Source organism: Oncorhynchus keta, chromosome 12, assembly GCF_023373465.1.
Source record: "Oncorhynchus keta strain PuntledgeMale-10-30-2019 chromosome 12, Oket_V2, whole genome shotgun sequence".
NCBI classification, from domain to species: domain Eukaryota; kingdom Metazoa; phylum Chordata; class Actinopteri; order Salmoniformes; family Salmonidae; genus Oncorhynchus; species Oncorhynchus keta.
In genome coordinates, this window is record NC_068432.1 from 48,749,336 (window position 1) to 48,767,146 (window position 17,811).

At 47.7% G+C, this 17,811-nt stretch overlaps 1 protein-coding gene across 11 annotated transcripts in view; it reads left to right on the plus strand.

Annotated features, from left to right (window-relative positions):
* LOC118391633 (potassium/sodium hyperpolarization-activated cyclic nucleotide-gated channel 1) overlaps positions 1–17,811 on the plus strand; it is a 199,281-nt gene that overhangs the window by 33,355 nt on the left and 148,115 nt on the right. For all 11 annotated transcript variants that reach the window (XR_008061330.1, XR_008061332.1, XR_008061335.1 and 8 more), the window contains exon 2: positions 4,883–5,306. Coding sequence is in view for 1 of the 11 variants with exons in the window: in XM_052458543.1 (XP_052314503.1) it covers positions 4,883–5,306 (424 nt within the window). In the remaining 10 variants the exon portion in view is untranslated. The remainder of the gene's footprint in view (positions 1–4,882; positions 5,307–17,811) is intronic.

The following is a 17,811-nucleotide window of genomic DNA, read 5'->3' on the forward strand; positions in this document are numbered from 1 at the left end:
GGGCACAGTGTTCAGTAGGGCACAGTGTTCTGTATGGCACAGTGTTCAGTAGGGCACAGTGTTCAGTAGGGCACAGTGTTCAATAGGGCACAGTGTTCTGTAGGGCACAGTGTTCTGTAGGGCACAGTGTTCAGTAGGGCACAGTGTTCAATAGGGCACAGTGTTCAGTAGGGCACAGTGTTCTGTATGGCACAGTGTTCAGTAGGGCACAGTGTTCTGTAGGGCACAGTGTTCAATAGGGCACAGTGTTCAATAGGGCACAGTGTTCAGTAGGGCACAGTGTTCTGTATGGCACAGTGTTCAGTAGGGCACAGTGTTCTGTATGGCACAGTGTTCAGTAGGGCACAGTGTTCAGTAGGGCACAGTGTTCAGTAGGGCACAGTGTTCAGTAGGGCACAGTGTTCAATAGGGCACAGTGTTCAATAGGGCACAGTGTTCAATAGGGCACAGTGTTCAGTAGGGCACAGTGTTCAATAGGGCACAGTGTTCAATAGGGCACAGTGTTCAGTAGGGCACAGTGTTCAATAGGGCACAGTGTTCAATAGGGCACAGTGTTCAATAGGGCACAGTGTTCAGTAGGGCACAGTGTTCAATAGGGCACAGTGTTCAATAGGGCACAGTGTTCAGTAGGGCACAGTGTTCAATAGGGCACAGTGTTCAATAGGGCACAGTTTTCTGTAGGGCACAGTGTTCAATAGGGCACAGTTTTCTGTAGGGCACAGTGTTCAATAGGGCACAGTGCTTCACTCTGTTTCAAAACGTTTGCCATACCCACCCAGCCCCCAGAGAGAAAAAACAGTCTCAACATAGAAGACTCCATGTGTGGGCTTGCAGATTCATTTATGCCTGTTGTGTTTTTCGTGCTTTTTTGAAGGTCTGAGTTGTCTGCCATCACACATAAATGAGAATAGCCGGTTTTGAAGTGATATTCCACGAAGAAATGTCTCATAGACCTCACAGAGACATCACAGAGACCTCACAGAGACATCACAGAGACATCACAGAGACCTCACAGAGACATCACAGAGACATCACAGAGACATCACAGAGACATCACAGAGACCTCACAGAGACATCACAGAGACATCACAGAGACATCACATAGACCTCACAGAGACATCACAGAGACATCACAGAGACCTCACAGAGACATCACAGAAACATCACAGAGACATCATGTAATCAGTGGAGGCTGCTGAGGGGAGGACGGCTCATAATAATGGCCAGAACGGAGCAAATGGAATGGCATCAAACACCTGGAAACCATGGAAACCACATGTTTGATGTATTTGATACCATTCCACTTATTCTGCTCCAGCCATTACAACAAACCCATCATCCCCAACCTCCTGTGCTGTAATGTTGGTAGAGTCAGATTGTCCTCTACCCAGCTTCTGTCTATGGATGATGTCTGGGTTTAGCCCTCCAGCCTCTGTTTATGGATGATGTCTGTGTTTAGCCCTCCAGCCTCTGTCTAGGGATGATGTCTGGGTTTAGCGCTCCAGCCTCTGTTTATGGATAATGTCTGTGTTTAGCCCTCCAGCCTCTGTCTAGGGATGATGTCTGGGTTTAGCGCTCCAGCCTCTGTTTATGGATGATGTCTGTTTCTCCAGCCTCTGTTTATGGATAATGTCTGTGTTTAGCCCTCCAGCCTCTGTCTAGGGATGATGTCTGGGTTTAGCGCTCCAGCCTCTGTTTATGGATGATGTCTGGGTTTAGCCCTCCAGCCTCTGTTTATGGATGATGTCTGGGTTTAGCCCTCCAGCCTCTGTCTATGGATGATGTCTGGGTTTAGCGCTCCAGCCTCTGTCTATGGATGATGTCTGGGTTTAGCCCTCCAGCCTCTGTTTATGGATGATGTCTGGGTTTAGCCCTCCAGCCTCTGTCTGTGGATGATGTCTGGGTTTAGCCCTCCAGCCTCTGTCTATGGATGATGTCTGGGTTTAGCCCTCCAGCCTCTGTTTATGGATGATGTCTGGGTTTAGCCCTCCAGCCTCTGTTTATGGATGATGTCTGGGTTTAGCCCTCCAGCCTCTGTCTGTGGATGATGTCTGGGTTTAGCCCTCCAGCCTCTGTTTATGGATGATGTCTGGGTTTAGCCCTCCAGCATCTGTCTGTGGATGATGTCTGGGTTTAGCCCTCCAGCCTCTGTCTAGGATGATGTCTGGATTAAGACATACAGGCATACAGATATAGTGTATTTACACCAACACATATTTCTCTATTGTGTGTACAGTACAGCCATGTATCCAGCCATAATAATAATAATAATATATGCCATTTAGCAGACGCTTTTATCCAAAGCGACTTACAAGTCATGTGTGCATACATTCTACGTATGGGTGGTCCCGGGAGTCGAACCCACTACCCTGGCGTTACAAGCGCCATGCTCTACCATGTATCCAACCATGTATCCAGCCATGTATCCAACCATGTATCCAGCCATGTATCCAACCATGTATCCAGCCATGTATCCAACCATGTATCCAACCATGTATCCAGCCATGTATCCAACCATGTATCCAACCATGTATCCAGCCATGTATCCAACCATGTATCCAACCATGTATCCAGCCATGGTGGTCCTTCTGTGGCTCAGTTGGTAGAGCATGGCGCTTGTAACGCCAGGGTAGTGGGTTCGATCCCGGGACCACCCATACGTAGAATGTATGCACACATGACTGTAAGGCTTTGATAAAAGCGTCTGCTAAATGGCATATATTATTTATTATTATTATATTATGTATCCGACCATGTATCCAACCATGTATCCAGCCATGTATCCAGCCATGTATCCAGCCATGTATCCAACCATGTATCCAACCATGCATCCCGCCATATATCCAACCATGCATCCCGCCATGTACTGTATGTCTCTGTGTGGCTCAGTTGATATTAAAGAGCTTGGTACATGGCGCTAGCAATGCCTGGGTCGTGGTTTGATTCCATTTTTTTTTAATGTGTCCTGTTTGTTCTAGGTTCTACTGGTACAGTATGTTTCCTGTTTGTTCTAGGTTCTACTGGTACAGTATGTTTCCTGTTTGTTCTAGGTTCTACTGGTACAGTACAGTATGTGTCCTGTTTGTTCTAGGTTCTACTCGTACAGTATGTTTCCTGTTTGTTCTAGGTTCTACTGGTACAGTACAGTATGTGTCCTGTTTGTTCTAGGTTCTACTCGTACAGTATGTTTCCTGTTTGTGCTAGGTTCAACTGGTACAGTACAGTATGTTTCCTGTTTGTTCTAGGTTCTACAGGTACAGTATGTTTCCTGTTTGTTCTAGGTTCTACTGGTACAGTATGTTTCCTGATTGTTCTAGGTTCTACTGGTACAGTACAGTATGTTTCCTGTTTGTTCTAGGTTCTACTGGTACAGTACAGTACAGTATGTGTCCTGTTTGTTCTAGGTTCTACTGGTACAGTATGTTTCCTTTTTGTTCTAGGTTCTACTGGTACAGTATGCTTCCTGTTTGTTCTAGGTTCTACTGGTACAGTACAGTATGTTTCCTGTTTGTTCTAGGTTCTACAGGTACAGTATGTTTCCTGTTTGTTCTAGGTTCTACTGGTACAGTATGTTTCCTGTTTGTTCTAGGTTCTGCTGGTACAGTACAGTATGTTTCCTGTTTGTTCTAGGTTCTCCTGGTACAGTATAGTATGTTTCCTGTTTGTTCTAGGTTCTACTGGTACAGTATGGTTCCTGTTTGTTCTAGGTTCTACTGGTACAGTATGTTTCCTGTTTGTTCTAGGTTCTACTGGCACAGTACAGTATGTTTCCTGTTTGTTCTAGGTTCAACTGGTACATTACAGTATGTTTCCTGTTTGTTCTAGGTGCTACTGGTACAGTACAGTATGTTTCCTGTTTGTTCTAGGTTCAACTGGTACAGTACAGTATGTTTCTTGTTTGTTCTAGGTTCTACTGGTACAGTACAGTATGTTTCCTCTTTGTTCTAGGTTCTACTGGTCCAGTACAGTATGTGTCCTGTTTGTTCTTGGTTCTACTGGTACAGTAAGTTCCTGTTTGTTCTAGGTTCTACTGGTACAGTATGTTTCCTGTTTTTTCTAGGTTCTACTGGTACAGTACAGTATGTTTCCTCTTTGTTCTAGGTTCTACTGGTCCAGTACAGTATGTGTCCTGTTTGTTCTTGGTTCTACTGGTACAGTAAGTTCCTGTTTGTTCTAGGTTCTACTGGTACAGTATGTTTCCTGTTTGTTCTAGGTTCTACTGGTACAGTACAGTACAGTATGTTTCCTGTTTGTTCTAGGTTCTACTGGTACATTATGTTTCCTGTTTGTTCTAGGTTCTACTGGTACAGGACAGTATGTTTCCTGTTTGTTCTAGGTTCTACTGGTACAGTACAGTATGTTTCCTGTTTGTTCTAGGTTCTACTGGTACATTATGTTTCCTGTTTGTTCTAGGTTCTTCTGGTACAGGACAGTATGTTTCCTGTTTGTTCTAGGTTCTACTGGTACAGTACAGTATGTTTCCTGTTTGTTCTAGGTTCTACTGGTACATTATGTTTCCTGTTTGTTCTAGGTTCTACTGGTACAGGACAGTATGTTTCCTGTTTGTTCTAGGTTCTACTGGTACATTATGTTTCCTGTTTGTTCTAGGTTCTACTGGTACAGGACAGTATGTTTCCTGTCTGTTCTAGGTTCTACTGGTACAGTAGTCATATATGTAACTATACTGTATATTCACACATTCCAGCCATTCTTTTTTGACACATCTGTTTGTTCTAATATTATTTGTTAATCCTTTCTCTGTCTGCTGTAGGTTCTACTGGGACAGTATGTTTCCTGTTTGTTCTAGGTTCTACTGGTACAGTACAGTATGTTTCCTGTTTGTTCTAATATTATTTGTTAATCCTTTCTCTGTCTGCTGTAGGTTCTACTGGGACTTGGTAATGCTGGTCATGATGATGGGGAACCTGATCATCATTCCTGTAGGAATAACCTTCTTCTCGGAGCAGACCACCACCACCTGGCTAATATTCAACGTAGCATCAGACACCATCTTCCTCGTGGATCTGGTCATGAACTTCCGCACAGGGATCGTCAACGAGGAGAGCTCCGAGATCATCCTGGACCCCAAGGTCATAAAGATGAACTACCTGAAGAGCTGGTTTGTGGTCGACTTCCTCTCGTCCATACCAGTGGATTATATATTTCTAATAGTGGAAAAGGGGTTTGACTCAGAGGTGTACAAGACGGCGAGGGCGCTGAGGATCGTGAGGTTTACTAAGATCCTGTCTCTTCTGAGGCTACTGAGACTTTCCCGACTCATCAGATACATACACCAGTGGGAGGAGGTAAGAGATGCAGTAAAAAAGTGTGTGTGTGTGAGTGTGTGTGTGTGTGTGTGTGTGTGTGTGTGTGTGTGTGTGTGTGTGTGTGTGTGTGTGTGTGTGTGTGTGTGTGTGTGTGTGTGTGTGTGTGTGTGTGTGTGTGTGTGTGTGTGTGTGTGTGTGTGTGTGTGTGTGTGTGTGTGTGTGTGTGTGTGTGTGTGTGTGTGTGTGTGTGTGTGTGTGAGAGAGAGTGTGTGTGTGTGTGTGCGTGTGCGTGTGCATTCGTGTGTGTGTGTACTCACCTTAATGTGTTCATGGTTGTATGAGGGAGGAAAAAGGTCACGAGAGAGAGTGCCACCATGCATGTTCGTGTTTGTATTTGTCTCTCTACCAGAATGTCAAAGGTCACGACAAAACCTCAAAGCCCTATTTTCTCTCTATTTCTCCCCGTCGTCTGTAACAGACCAACTCACATTATCCAAATACTGACTCTCTGCACGTTAACGTAACTGACACTGTCACTTTCACTTCAGAGACATTTGAAATCCATATCACAGTAAAAGAGGCCAGAAAAAGGTAGCGGGGTAGTGAATTATTTCAGAAAGTGCTTTCCTCTTCTCGGTCCCTTAAACAGGCAGAATTCCATTGCCACTAAACAGTGGGAGGTAGAGAGAGAAAGAGAGAGGGGGAGAGTGATTGTAACTCATTACTCTCTTATTGAGCTATTTCACTTCACCATGAGCTGCTCACTCCGTTTAACCAGCTGGTAATACTCTCCCTATCATTCCTTTACTTAGCTGATTGATCAATTGATCAAAATGAATGTGCAAAATGTGCAAACTATGATCATGTGCCAGAAAGCTGATGCTCCCGCAGTGACATTTGAAAATGGGAGATCTCAATGAGGTCAAAAGCAAATTCACAGACCGGAGATTCTGTGCCAATAGGGTTTGTGCTCCGACATTAATTCATTACAAACCTGTCTACATAACCTAATGTAATGTTTCTGTCTTGTAGCTCATCCTCCTGCTCTGCCTCTCCCTCTGTCTACCACTGTCCTGTAGCTCCTCCTCCTGCTCCGCCTCTCCCTCTGTCTACCACTTTCCTGTAGCTCCTCCTCCTGCTCCGCCTCTTCCTCTGTCTACCACTTTCCTGTAGCTCCTCCTCCTGCTCCGCCTCTTCCTCTGTCTACCACTGTCCTGTAGCTCCTCCTCCTGCTCCGCCTCTTCCTCTGTCTACCACTCCCCCTCTTCCTGCTCTGCCTCTTCCTCTGTCTACCACTGTCCTGTAGCTCCTCCTCCTGCTCCGCCTCTCCCTCTGTCTACCACTGTCCTGTAGCTCCTCCTCCTGCTCCGCCTCTCCCTCTGTCTACCACTGTCCTGTAGCTCCTCCTCCTGCTCCGCCTCTTCCTCTGTCTACCACTGTCCTGTAGCTCCTCCTCCTGCTCCGCCTCTTCCTCTGTCTACCACTGTCCTGTAGCTCCTCCTCCTGCTCCGCCTCTTCCTCTGTCTACCACTGTCCTGTAGCTCCTCCTCCTGCTCCGCCTCTTCCTCTGTCTACCACTGTCCTGGAGCTCCTCCTCCTGCTCTGCCTCTCCCTCTGTCTACCACTGTCCTGTAGCTCCTCCTCCTGCTCCGCCTCTCCCTCTGTCTACCACTGTCCTGTAGTTCCTCCTCCTGCTCCGACTCTTCCTCTGTCTACCACTGTCCTGTAGCTCCTCCTCCTGCTCCGCCTCTCCCTCTGTCTACCACTGTCCTGTAGCTCCTCCTCCTGCTCCGCCTCTTCCTCTGTCTACCACTGTCCTGTAGCTCCTCCTCCTGCTCCGCCTCTCCCTCTGTCTACCACTGTCCTGTAGCTCCTCCTCCTGCTCCGCCTCTTCCTCTGTCTACCACTCCTCCTCTTCCTGCTCTGCCTCTTCCTCTGTCTTCCACTCCTCCTCCTCCTGCTCCGCCTCTCCCTCTGTCTACCACTGTCCTGTAGCTCCTCCTCCTGCTCCGCCTCTTCCTCTGTCTACCACTCCTCCTCTTCCTGCTCTGCCTCTTCCTCTGTCTACCACTCCTCCTCCTCCTGCTCCGCCTCTCCCTCTGTCTACCACTCCTCCTCTTCCTGTAGCTCCTCCTCCTGCTCCGCCTCTTCCTCTGTCTACCACTCCTCCTCTTCCTGCTCCTCCTCCTCCTGCTCCGCCTCTTCCTCTGTCTACCACTCCTCCTCTTCCTGCTCCTCCTCCTCCTGCTCCGCCTCTTCCTCTGTCTACCACTCCTCCTCTTCCTGCTCCTCCTCCTCCTGCTCCGCCTCTTCCTCTGTCTACCACTCCTCCTCTTCCTGCTCTCCTCTCCTCTCCTCTTTAATACTCAGCTGTTTTCTCAGCAAGCAATGAATTCATTATTTTCCTTACCTTCACAATTAAGAGTTTCACAATTAAGGGTTACCATGACACTGCTGTCAAGTCCCTCTCTGAGCCCGTCCTATCATCATTTGCTTTAGCCTGAATGGAGTGCCCGATGGGTGGGATACATTCTCCCACAGGACAATTCTATTGGTCCATTATTCCAGACAAGCTGAATAAAACACAGATAAAGTATTTGAACCCAGGTCTGCGCTAAGTGGTTTTAATTGTCTGATTCAACCAGAGACCAGCTAGACCTGCTGGCACAAACTGTACAGCTCCTGTGCTGTTGCCAAGGTCTAACCTCTAGATAGTTCATTTCTGGCACAGGCTGAAATGTGTAGTCCACATGATACAGTTTACACAGCTGTGCCTGGCGTAGGAACAACACCATTGCATGGTAGAGGACGTTAGAAGCGGAAAATCATATTCCATGTTTTTACACGGATGGTTGATAATTCAAATATAATACAAAATTGCAAGTGACAAACTGCTCTCTCGCTCTCTCGCTCTTTCTCTCTCGCTCTCTCTCTCGCTCTTTCTCTCTCTCTCACACTCTCTCGCTCTCTCGCTCTTTCTCTCTCTCTCTCTCGCTCTGTCTCTCGCTCTTTCTCTCTCTCTCACACTCTCTCGCTCTCTCGCTCTCTCTCTCTCTCGCTCTCTCTCTCGCTCTTTCTCTCTCTCTCACTCTCTCTCGCTCTCTCTCTCGCTCTCTCTCTCTCTCTCCCACACTCTCTCGATCTCTCGCTCTCTCTCTCGCTCTCTCGCTCTCTCGCTCTCTCTCTCGCTCTTTCTCTCTCTCTCACTCTCTCTCGCTCTCGCTCTCTCTCTCTCGCTCTCTCGCTCTCTCTCTCGCTCTCTCTCTCTCTCTCTCTCTCTCTCTCTCTCTCTCTCTCTCTGTCTCTCTCTCTCTCTCTCTCTCTCTCTCTCTCTCTCTCTCTCTCTCTCTCTCTCTCTCTCTCTCTCTCTCGCTCTCGCTCTCGCTCTCTCTCGCTCTCTCGCTCTCTCTCTCGCTCTCTCGCTCTCTCTCTCGCTCTTTCTCTCTCTCTCACTCTCTCTCGCTCTCGCTCTCTCTCTCGCTCTCTCGCTCTCTCTCTCGCTCTTTCTCTCTCTCTCTCTCTCTCTCTCTCTCTCTCTCTCTCTCTCTCTCTCTCTCTCTCTCTCTCTCTCTCTCTCGCTCTCTCGCTCTCTCTCGCTCTCTCGCTCTCTCTCTCTCTAGACAGCCTTGTTTGGCCCACTGTATGGAATAGATAGTTATTTTGGTGTAACCAGATGAAATTAACAGATGAATAAACCGAGAGTGAAAGAAACCGACACACTGTGTCTATGTCCCAAAATGGTACCCTTATGCCCTATATATTGCCCATAAGGATCTGGTTAAAAATAGTGCACTATATAGGCAACAGCTTGGCATTTGGGACATAACCAGTATCCAACCCAGTCAGAGGAAAAGGGAGTGGGCACTCAGTCAGTCGTACACCAAGCTGTCGTAACGCGTTATCCATCCCACAGTAGATAACCACACAACGAAGGGATAAACACAGCCCACTGCTGTCACAATGGCCCAACGCTGCAGTCCATCATTAAATTAGACCCTTTCTGTTGGATTATGAAGATCTCAATGGTGCAGCCAAGGCTTTCTGCAGTCTGGAGATACTGTCCTCAGCATTCCTGTCATTCCTCTGTCTGGCCAGTCCCCTCCCTCTACTGCCATAGATAGATACAGTGGCTCTTCAATCACTCCCTTCCCTCCCTCTACTGCCATAGATAGATACAGTGGCTCTTCAATCATTCCCCTCCCTCCCTCTACTGCCATAGATAGATACAGTGGTAGCTCTTCAATCATTCCCCTCCCTCCCTCTACTGCCATAAACCGATACAGTGGTAGCTCTTCAATCATTCCCCTCCCTCCCTCTACTGCCATAAACAGATACAGTGGTAGCTCTTCAATCATTCCCCTCCCTCCCTCTACTGCCATAAACAGATACAGTGGTAGCTCTTCAATCATTCCCCTCCCTCCCTCTACTGCCATAAACAGATACAGTGGTAGCTCTTCAATCATTCCCCTCCCTCCCTCTACTGCCATAAACAGATACAGTGGTAGCTCTTCAATCATTCCCCTCCCTCCCTCTACTGCCATAAACAGATACAGTGGTAGCTCTTCAATCATTCCCCTCCCTCCCTCTACTGCCATAGACAGATGGGACAAACACCAAATTGAGACTCTCAGTGAACAACGTAAAACACCAAATAATGCATGCAGAGCAGAATTAAGCTAATACCTGCTAATTATCAAAATCCAGAAAATATACATTAAATTCTACATCCACCTTAAAGGAAGCGATTCCCAAACCTTCCATAACAAAGCCATCACCTGCTGAGAGATGAACCTGGAGAAGAGTCCCCTAAGCAAGCTGGTCCTGGGGCTCTGTTCACAAACACAAACACACCCTACAGAGCCCCAGGACACCAACACAATTAGACCCAACCGAATCATGAGAAAACAAAAAGATAATTACTTGACACATTGGAAAGAATTAACAAAAGACAGCAAACTAGAATACTATTTGGCCCTAAACATATAGTACAGAGTGGCAGAATACCTGACCACTGTGACTGACCCAAACTTAAGGAAAGCTTTGTACAGACTTGAGAGAGGCCACCGTGCAGACTGCCCACAAAATGAGGTGGAAACTGAGCTGCACTTCCAAAAACTCTCGCCAAATGTATGACCATACTAGAGACACATATTTCCCTCAGATTACACAGAAGCACAAAGAATTCGAAAAAAAAAAACTTGTTTTTTTTTGATAAATTCCAATATCTATTTGAGTGATAATACCACAGTTTGCCATCACAGCAGCAAGATTTGTGACCTGTTGCCACAAGAACGGGGCAACCACCATTGTAAATACAACCCATAATTATGTTGATTTATTTTCCCTTTTGTACTTTAAATATTTGCACATTTTTACAACACTGTGACATTTGAAATGTCTCTATTATTTTGGAACTTTTGTGAGTGTATTATCTATTTCACTTGTTTTGGCAATGTAACAATATGTTACCCATGTCAATAAAGCCCTTTGAATTGAATTGAATTGACAGTGGCAGCTCTTCCATCAGTCCACTCCCTCCCTCCCTCCCTCTACTGCCATAGACAGTGGCAGCTCTTCCAACAGTCCCCTCTCTCCCTCCCTCCCACTGCTTTCAGAGATGGAGACAGTGACAGCTCTTCCATCAGCCCCTTCCCTCCCCCTGCAGAGACCAGAGCCAGATACAGCTCTTTATCTCACCAGGGGCTGAGAGAAACACAAGCCAGACAGTATTATTCTCTTCATTATCCATTAGAACAGTCTCTGTAGACTGAGCAGCCAGCCACTGATTCCTTAAGAATGCTATGTGTAGCCTCTACAGCCTCAGAATATCTCTGCATGTCTCAACATATTAGTATTATATCATTTATTTATTAATCAATCACATTTATTTTATATAAAGCTCTTCTTACATCAGCAGTTGTCACAAAGAGCTTCACAGATACCCAGCCTAAAGCCCCAAAAAGCCAGCAATGCAGATATTTACTAGCCTTTGTGAGATTTTCCTGTGTGTTTTTCTCTCTCTGGTGTTGCTAGGCCATTATATCACTCAGTCTCTGACAGCAGAGAAGGGAGGGGACTGATGGAAGAGCTGCCACTGTCTCTTGTCTCTAACCTCAGAGGAGGAGAGGGGACTGATGGAAGAGCTGCCACGGTCTCTGTCTGACTGCAGAGGGAGGGAGGGGAATGATGGAAGAGCCGCCACTGTCTCTGACCTCAGAGGGAGGGGACTGATGGAAGAGCCGCCACTGTCTCTGGTCTCTGACCTCAGAGGGAGGGGACTGATGGAAGGCTCATAACCACTTATTTCAAACTATTTCGGTTTACATGTAATAGTATTTCTTTTTATTTAACCTTTATTTAACTAGGCAAGTCAGTTAAGAACAAATTCTTATTTATAATAACGGCCTACCAAAAGGTAAAAGGTCTCCTGCGGCGACGGGGCCTGGGATTAAAAATGAAAATATAGGACACGACAAGAGAGACACAACAACACTACCTAAAGAGGGAACTAAGACAACAACATAGCAAGGCAGCAACACATGGCAACACAGCATGGTAACAAAACAACATGACAACAACATGGTAGCAACACAAAACACTGTACAAACATTATTGGGCACAGACAACAGCACAAAGGCAAGAGGTAGAGACAACAATACATCACGGTTGGTCCTCTCTCTACCGGATCATAGCCCCAGCACGGACACTCAGGTTGGTCCTCTCTCTGCCGGATCATAGCCCCACCACGGGGACTCAGGTTGGTCCTCTCTCTGCCAGATCATAGCCCCACCACGGGGACTCAGGTTGGTCCTCTCTCTGCTGGATCATAGCCCCACCACGAGGACTCAGGTTGGTCCTCTCTCTGCCGGATCATAGCCCCACCACGGGGACTCAGGTTGGTCCTCTCTCTGCCGGATCATAGCCCCACCACGGGGACTCAGGTTGGTCCTCTCTCTGCCAGATCATAGCCCCACCATGGGGACTCAGGTTGGTCCTCTCTCTGCTGGATCATTGCCCCACCACGAGGACTCAGGTTGGTCCTCTCTCTACCAGATCATAGCCCCACCACGGGGACTCAGGTTGGTCCTCTCTCTGCTGGATCATTGCCCCACCACGAGGACTCAGGTTGGTCCTCTCTCTGCCGGATCATAGCCCCACCACGGAGACTCAGGTTGGTCCTCTCTCTGCCGGATCATTGCCCCACCACGGAGACTCAGGTTGGTCCTCTCTCTGCCGGATCATAGCCCCACCACGGAGACTCAGGTTGGTCCTCTCTCTGATGGATCATAGCCCCACCATGGGGACTCAGGTTGGTCCTCTCTCTGCTGGATCATAGCCCCACCACGGGGACTCAGGTTGGTCCTCTCTCTACCGGATTATAGCACCATCATAGGGCTTGTGAAATCCCATCTGGTTGCGGCAGGTAGCCTAGTGGTTAGTGTTGGACTAGTAACCGAAAGGTTGCAAGATCAAATCCCTGAGCTGACAAGGTATAAATCTGTTGTTCTGTCCCTGAACAAGGCAGTTAACCCACTGCTCCCTGGTAGGCCGTCATTGAAAATAAGAATGTGTTCTTAACTGACTTGCCTAGTTAAATAAAGGTGAAATATAAAAAAATTCAAGGTAGCATTAATTCAGCACTAGAAGGAAGAAATAGAAACAGTAGATACGTGATTTAAATGTAAACTGGTTAATAGTCAGACCCACATTAATGGGGAGCTCAACTGTAAACTGGTTAATAGTCAGGCCCACATTGATGGGGAGCTCAACTGTAAACTGGTTGATAGTCAGGCCCACATTAATGGGGAGCTCAACTGTAAACTGGTTAATAGTCAGGCCCACATTAATGTGGAGCTCAACTGTAAACTGGTTAATAGTCAGGCCCACATTAATGGGGAGCTGAAGTGTAAGCTGGTTAATAGTCAGGCCCACATTAATGGGGAGCTCAACTGTAAACGGGTTAATAGTCAGGCCCACATTAATGGGGAGCTCAACTGTAAACTGGTTAATAGTCAGGCCCACATTAATGGGGAGCTCAACTGTAAACTGGTTAATAGTCAGGCCCACATTAATGGGGAGCTCAACTGTAAATGGGTTGATAGTCAGGCCCACATTAATGGGGAGCTCAACTGTAAACTGGTTGATAGTCAGGCCCACATTAATGGGGAGCTCAACTGTAAACGGGTTGATAGTCAGGCCCACATTAATGGGGAGCTCAACTGTAAACTGGTTAATAGTCAGGCACACATTAATGGGGAGCTCAACTGTAAACGGGTTGATAGTCAGGCCCACATTAATGGGGAGCTCAACTGTAAACGGGTTGATAGTCAGGCCCACATTAATGGGGAGCTCAACTATAAACTGGTTGATAGTCAGGCCCACATTAATGGGGAGCTCAACTGTAAACTGGTTGATAGTCAGGCCCACATTAATGGGGAGCTCAACTGTAAACTGGTTAATAGTCAGGCCCACATTAATGGGGAGCTCAACTGTAAACTGGTTGATAGTCAGGCCCACATTAATGGGGAGCTCAACTGTAAACTGGTTGATAGTCAGGCCCACATTAATGGGGAGCTAACTGTAAACTTTTTTCAGGCCCCATATATATTTAAACTGGTTAATAGTCAGGCATATGGGGAGCTGAAGTGTAAGCTGGTTAATAGTCAGGCCCACATTAATGGGGAGCTCAACTGTAAACTGGGTTAATAGTCAGGTCCACATTAATGGGGAGCTCAACTGTAAACTGGTTAATAGTCAGGCATTAATCACTCAACTGTAAACTGGTTAATAGTCAGGCCCCATTAATGGGGAGCTGAAGTGTAAGCTGGTTAATAGTCAGGCCCTCTAATGGGGAGCTCAACTGTAAAGGTTAATAGTCAGATTAATGGGGAGCTCAACTGTAAACTGGTTAATAGTCAGGCCCACATTCATGGGGACTTAAACTGGTTAATAGGTACATTAATGGGGAGCTCAACTGTAAATGGGTTGATAGTCAGGCCCACATTAATGGGAGCCAACTAAACTGGTTGATAGTCACATTAATGGGGAGCTACTGTAAACGGGTTGATAGTCAGGCCCACATTAATGGGGAGCTCAACTGTAAACTGGTTAATAGTCAGGCACACATTAATGGGGAGCTCAACTGTAAACGGGTTGATAGTCAGGCCCACATTAATGGGGAGCTCAACTGTAAACTGGTTAATAGTCAGGCCCACATTAATGGGGAGCTCAACTGTAAACTGGTTGATAGTCAGGCCCACATTGATGGGGAGCTCAACTGTAAACTGGTTGATAGTCAGGCCCACATTAATGGGGAGCTCAACTGTAAACTGGTTGATAGTCAGGTTACATTAATGGGGATCATAAACTGGTTGATAGTCAGGCCCCATTAATGGGGAGCTCCTGTAAACTGGTTGATAGTCAGGAAACATGGGGAGCTCAAGGTAAACTGGTTGATAGTCAGGATCACAGGTGCTCAACTATAAACTGGTTGATAGTCAGGCCCATATTAATGGGGAGCTCAACTGTAAACTGGTTGATAGTCAGGCCCACATTAATGGGGAGCTCAACTATAAACTGGTTAATAGTCAGGCCCACATTAATGGGGAGCTCAACTGTAAACTGGTTGATAGCTCAACTCAGACCGTATACTTATTTTTTCACCCCATATATATTTTCTCCAATTGCATATCTTCATTGTAAAGGTTGCGCAAGGGATCCAGGTCAACTGATGCGTTAAATTACAGTGTCAACAATCGCCTTGCATCTTTAAAGCAGCCAATCACACTGTCTCTTTAAGAGGCCTGTCACCTTCTCTTTAAGAAACCCTCTGTCTACCTGAGGTAAGAGAGGTCCTGAGACAGTGATTATGGGGTTGGTCATTGATCTTAGGAGGAGGTATGACCTGTGGTATCTAGTTCAATGGTTGGTACACAAGAGGGTCCCAGGAGAGGTAGAGAGAGAGAGAGAGAGAGGTGAGTCCCAGGACTGGTATGAGAGAGAGAGGTGAGTCCCAGGACAGGTATTGAACTGGAGTAGGTTACATTTGGTACAGATCATTGTTAAGTTCAGACCCAAGGCCCCGTGTTGGAAACAAGGAGGAGGTACCAAGCAGATCACAGGTGCTGTTACATCCGTTCTATTTGCCATCAAGTCGACCATGGTGACGTAACCGTGGTGATGTGACATAACCGTGGTGATGTGACGTAACCATGATGTAGGCTGTGTTGTCAAATAATCTCATACATCCTATTCATAGACTATTCATAGACTATTCATCTGGAAGAGTGGGGTAAATTGAGCCATTATTTACATTCAGCATCGCTTCATCAAAGGATATCTATGTATATTTCCGGATGTTGGGGTCCCAGGACAGGTATGGGGTTAGGTCAGTCTCAGGACAGGTATGGGGTTAGGTGAGTCCCAGGACAGGTATGGGGTTAGGTGAGTCCCAGGACTGGTATGAGGTAAGGTGAGTCCCAGGACAGGTATGGAGTTAGGTGAGTCTCAGGACAGGTATGGGGTTAGGTGAGTCCCAGGACAGGTATGGGGTTAGGTGAGTCACAGGACAGGTATGGGGTTAGGTGAGTCCCAGGACAGGTATGGGGTAAGGTGAGTCCCAGGACAGGTATGGGGTTAGGTGAGTCCCAGGACAGGTATGGGGTAAGGTGAGTCCCAGGACAGGTATGGGGTAGGTGAGTCCCAGGACAGGTATGGGGTTAGGTGAGTCCCAGGACAGGTATGGGGTAAGGTGAGTCCCAGGACAGGTATGGGGTAAGGTGAGTCCCAGGACAGGTATGGGGTAAGGTGAGTCCCAGGACAGGTATGAGGTAAGGTGAGTCCCAGGACAGGTATGGGGTTAGGTGAGTCTCAGGACAGGTATGGGGTTAGGTGAGTCCCAGGACAGGTATGGGGTAAGGTGAGTCCCAGGACAGGTATGGGGTAAGGTGAGTCCCAGGACAGGTATGGGGTAGGTGAGTCCCAGGACAGGTATGGGTAAGGTGAGTCCCAGGACAGGTATGGGGTTAGGTGAGTCCCAGGACAGGTATGGGGTAAGGTGAGTCCCAGGACAGGTATGGGGTAAGGTGAGTCCCAGGACAGGTATGGGGTAAGGTGAGTCCCAGGACAGGTATGGGGTTAGGTGAGTCTCAGGACAGGTATGGGGTAAGGTGAGTCACAGGACAGGTATGGGGTTAGGTGAGTCACAGGACAGGTATGGGGTAAGGTGAGTCACAGGACAGGTATTGGGTAAGGTGAGTCACAGGACAGGTATGGGGTAAGGTGAGTCCCAGGACAGGTATGGGGTAAGGTGAGTCCCAGGACAGGTATGGGGTTAGGTGAGTCTCAGGACAGGTATGGGGTTAGGTGAGTCCCAGGACAGGTATGGGGTTAGGTGAGTCCCAGGACAGGTATGAGGTAAGGTGAGTCCCAGGACAGGTATGGGGTTAGGTGAGTCTCAGGACAGGTATGGGGTTAGGTGAGTCCCAGGACAGGTATGGGGTAAGGTGAGTCCCAGGACAGGTATGGGGTTAGGTGAGTCTCAGGACAGGTATGGGGTAAGGTGAGTCCCAGGACAGGTATGAGGTAAGGTGAGTCCCAGGACAGGTATGAGGTAAGGTGAGTCCCAGGACAGGTATGGGGTGAGGTGAGTCTCAGGACAGGTATGGGGTAAGGTGAGTCACAGGACAGGTATGGGGTTAGCTGAGTCACAGCACAGGTATGGGGTAAGGTGAGTCACAGGACAGGTATTGGGTAAGGTGAGTCACAGGACAGGTATGGGGTAAGGTGAGTCACAGGACAGGTATGGGGTAAGGTGAGTCACAGCACAGGTTGGGGGAAGGTGAGTCGCAGGACAGGTATGGGGTAAGGTGAGTCACAGGACAGGTATGGGGTAAAGGTGAGTCACAGGACAGGTATGGGGTGAGCTGAGTCACAGGACAGGTATGGGTTAAGGTGAGTCACAGGGCAGGTATGGGGTTAGGTCATTCGCAGGACAGGTATGGGGTAAGGTGAGTCACAGGACAGGTATGGGGTAAGGTGAGTCACAGGACAGGTATGGGGTAAGGTGAGTCACAGGACAGGTATGGGGTAAGGTGAGTCACAGCACAGGTATGGGGGAAGGTGAGTCACAGGACAGGTATGGGGTAAGGTGAGTCGCAGGGCAGGTATGGGGGAAGGTGAGTCACAGGACAGGTATGGGGTAAGGTGAGTCACAGGACAGGTATGGGGTAAGGTGAGTCACAGGACAGGTATGGGGTGAGCTGAGTCACAGGACAGGTATGGGGTAAGGTGAGTCACAGGGCAGGTATGGGGTTAGGTCATTCGCAGGACAGGTATGGGGTAAGGTGAGTCACAGGACAGGTATGGGGTAAGGTGAGTCACAGGACAGGTATGGGGTAAGGTGAGTCACAGGACAGGTATGGGGTAAGGTGAGTCACAGCACAGGTATGGGGTAAGGTGAGTCACAGGACAGGTATGGGGTAAGGTGAGTCACAGGACAGGTTGGGGGAAGGTGAGTCGCAGGACAGGTATGGGGTAAGGTGAG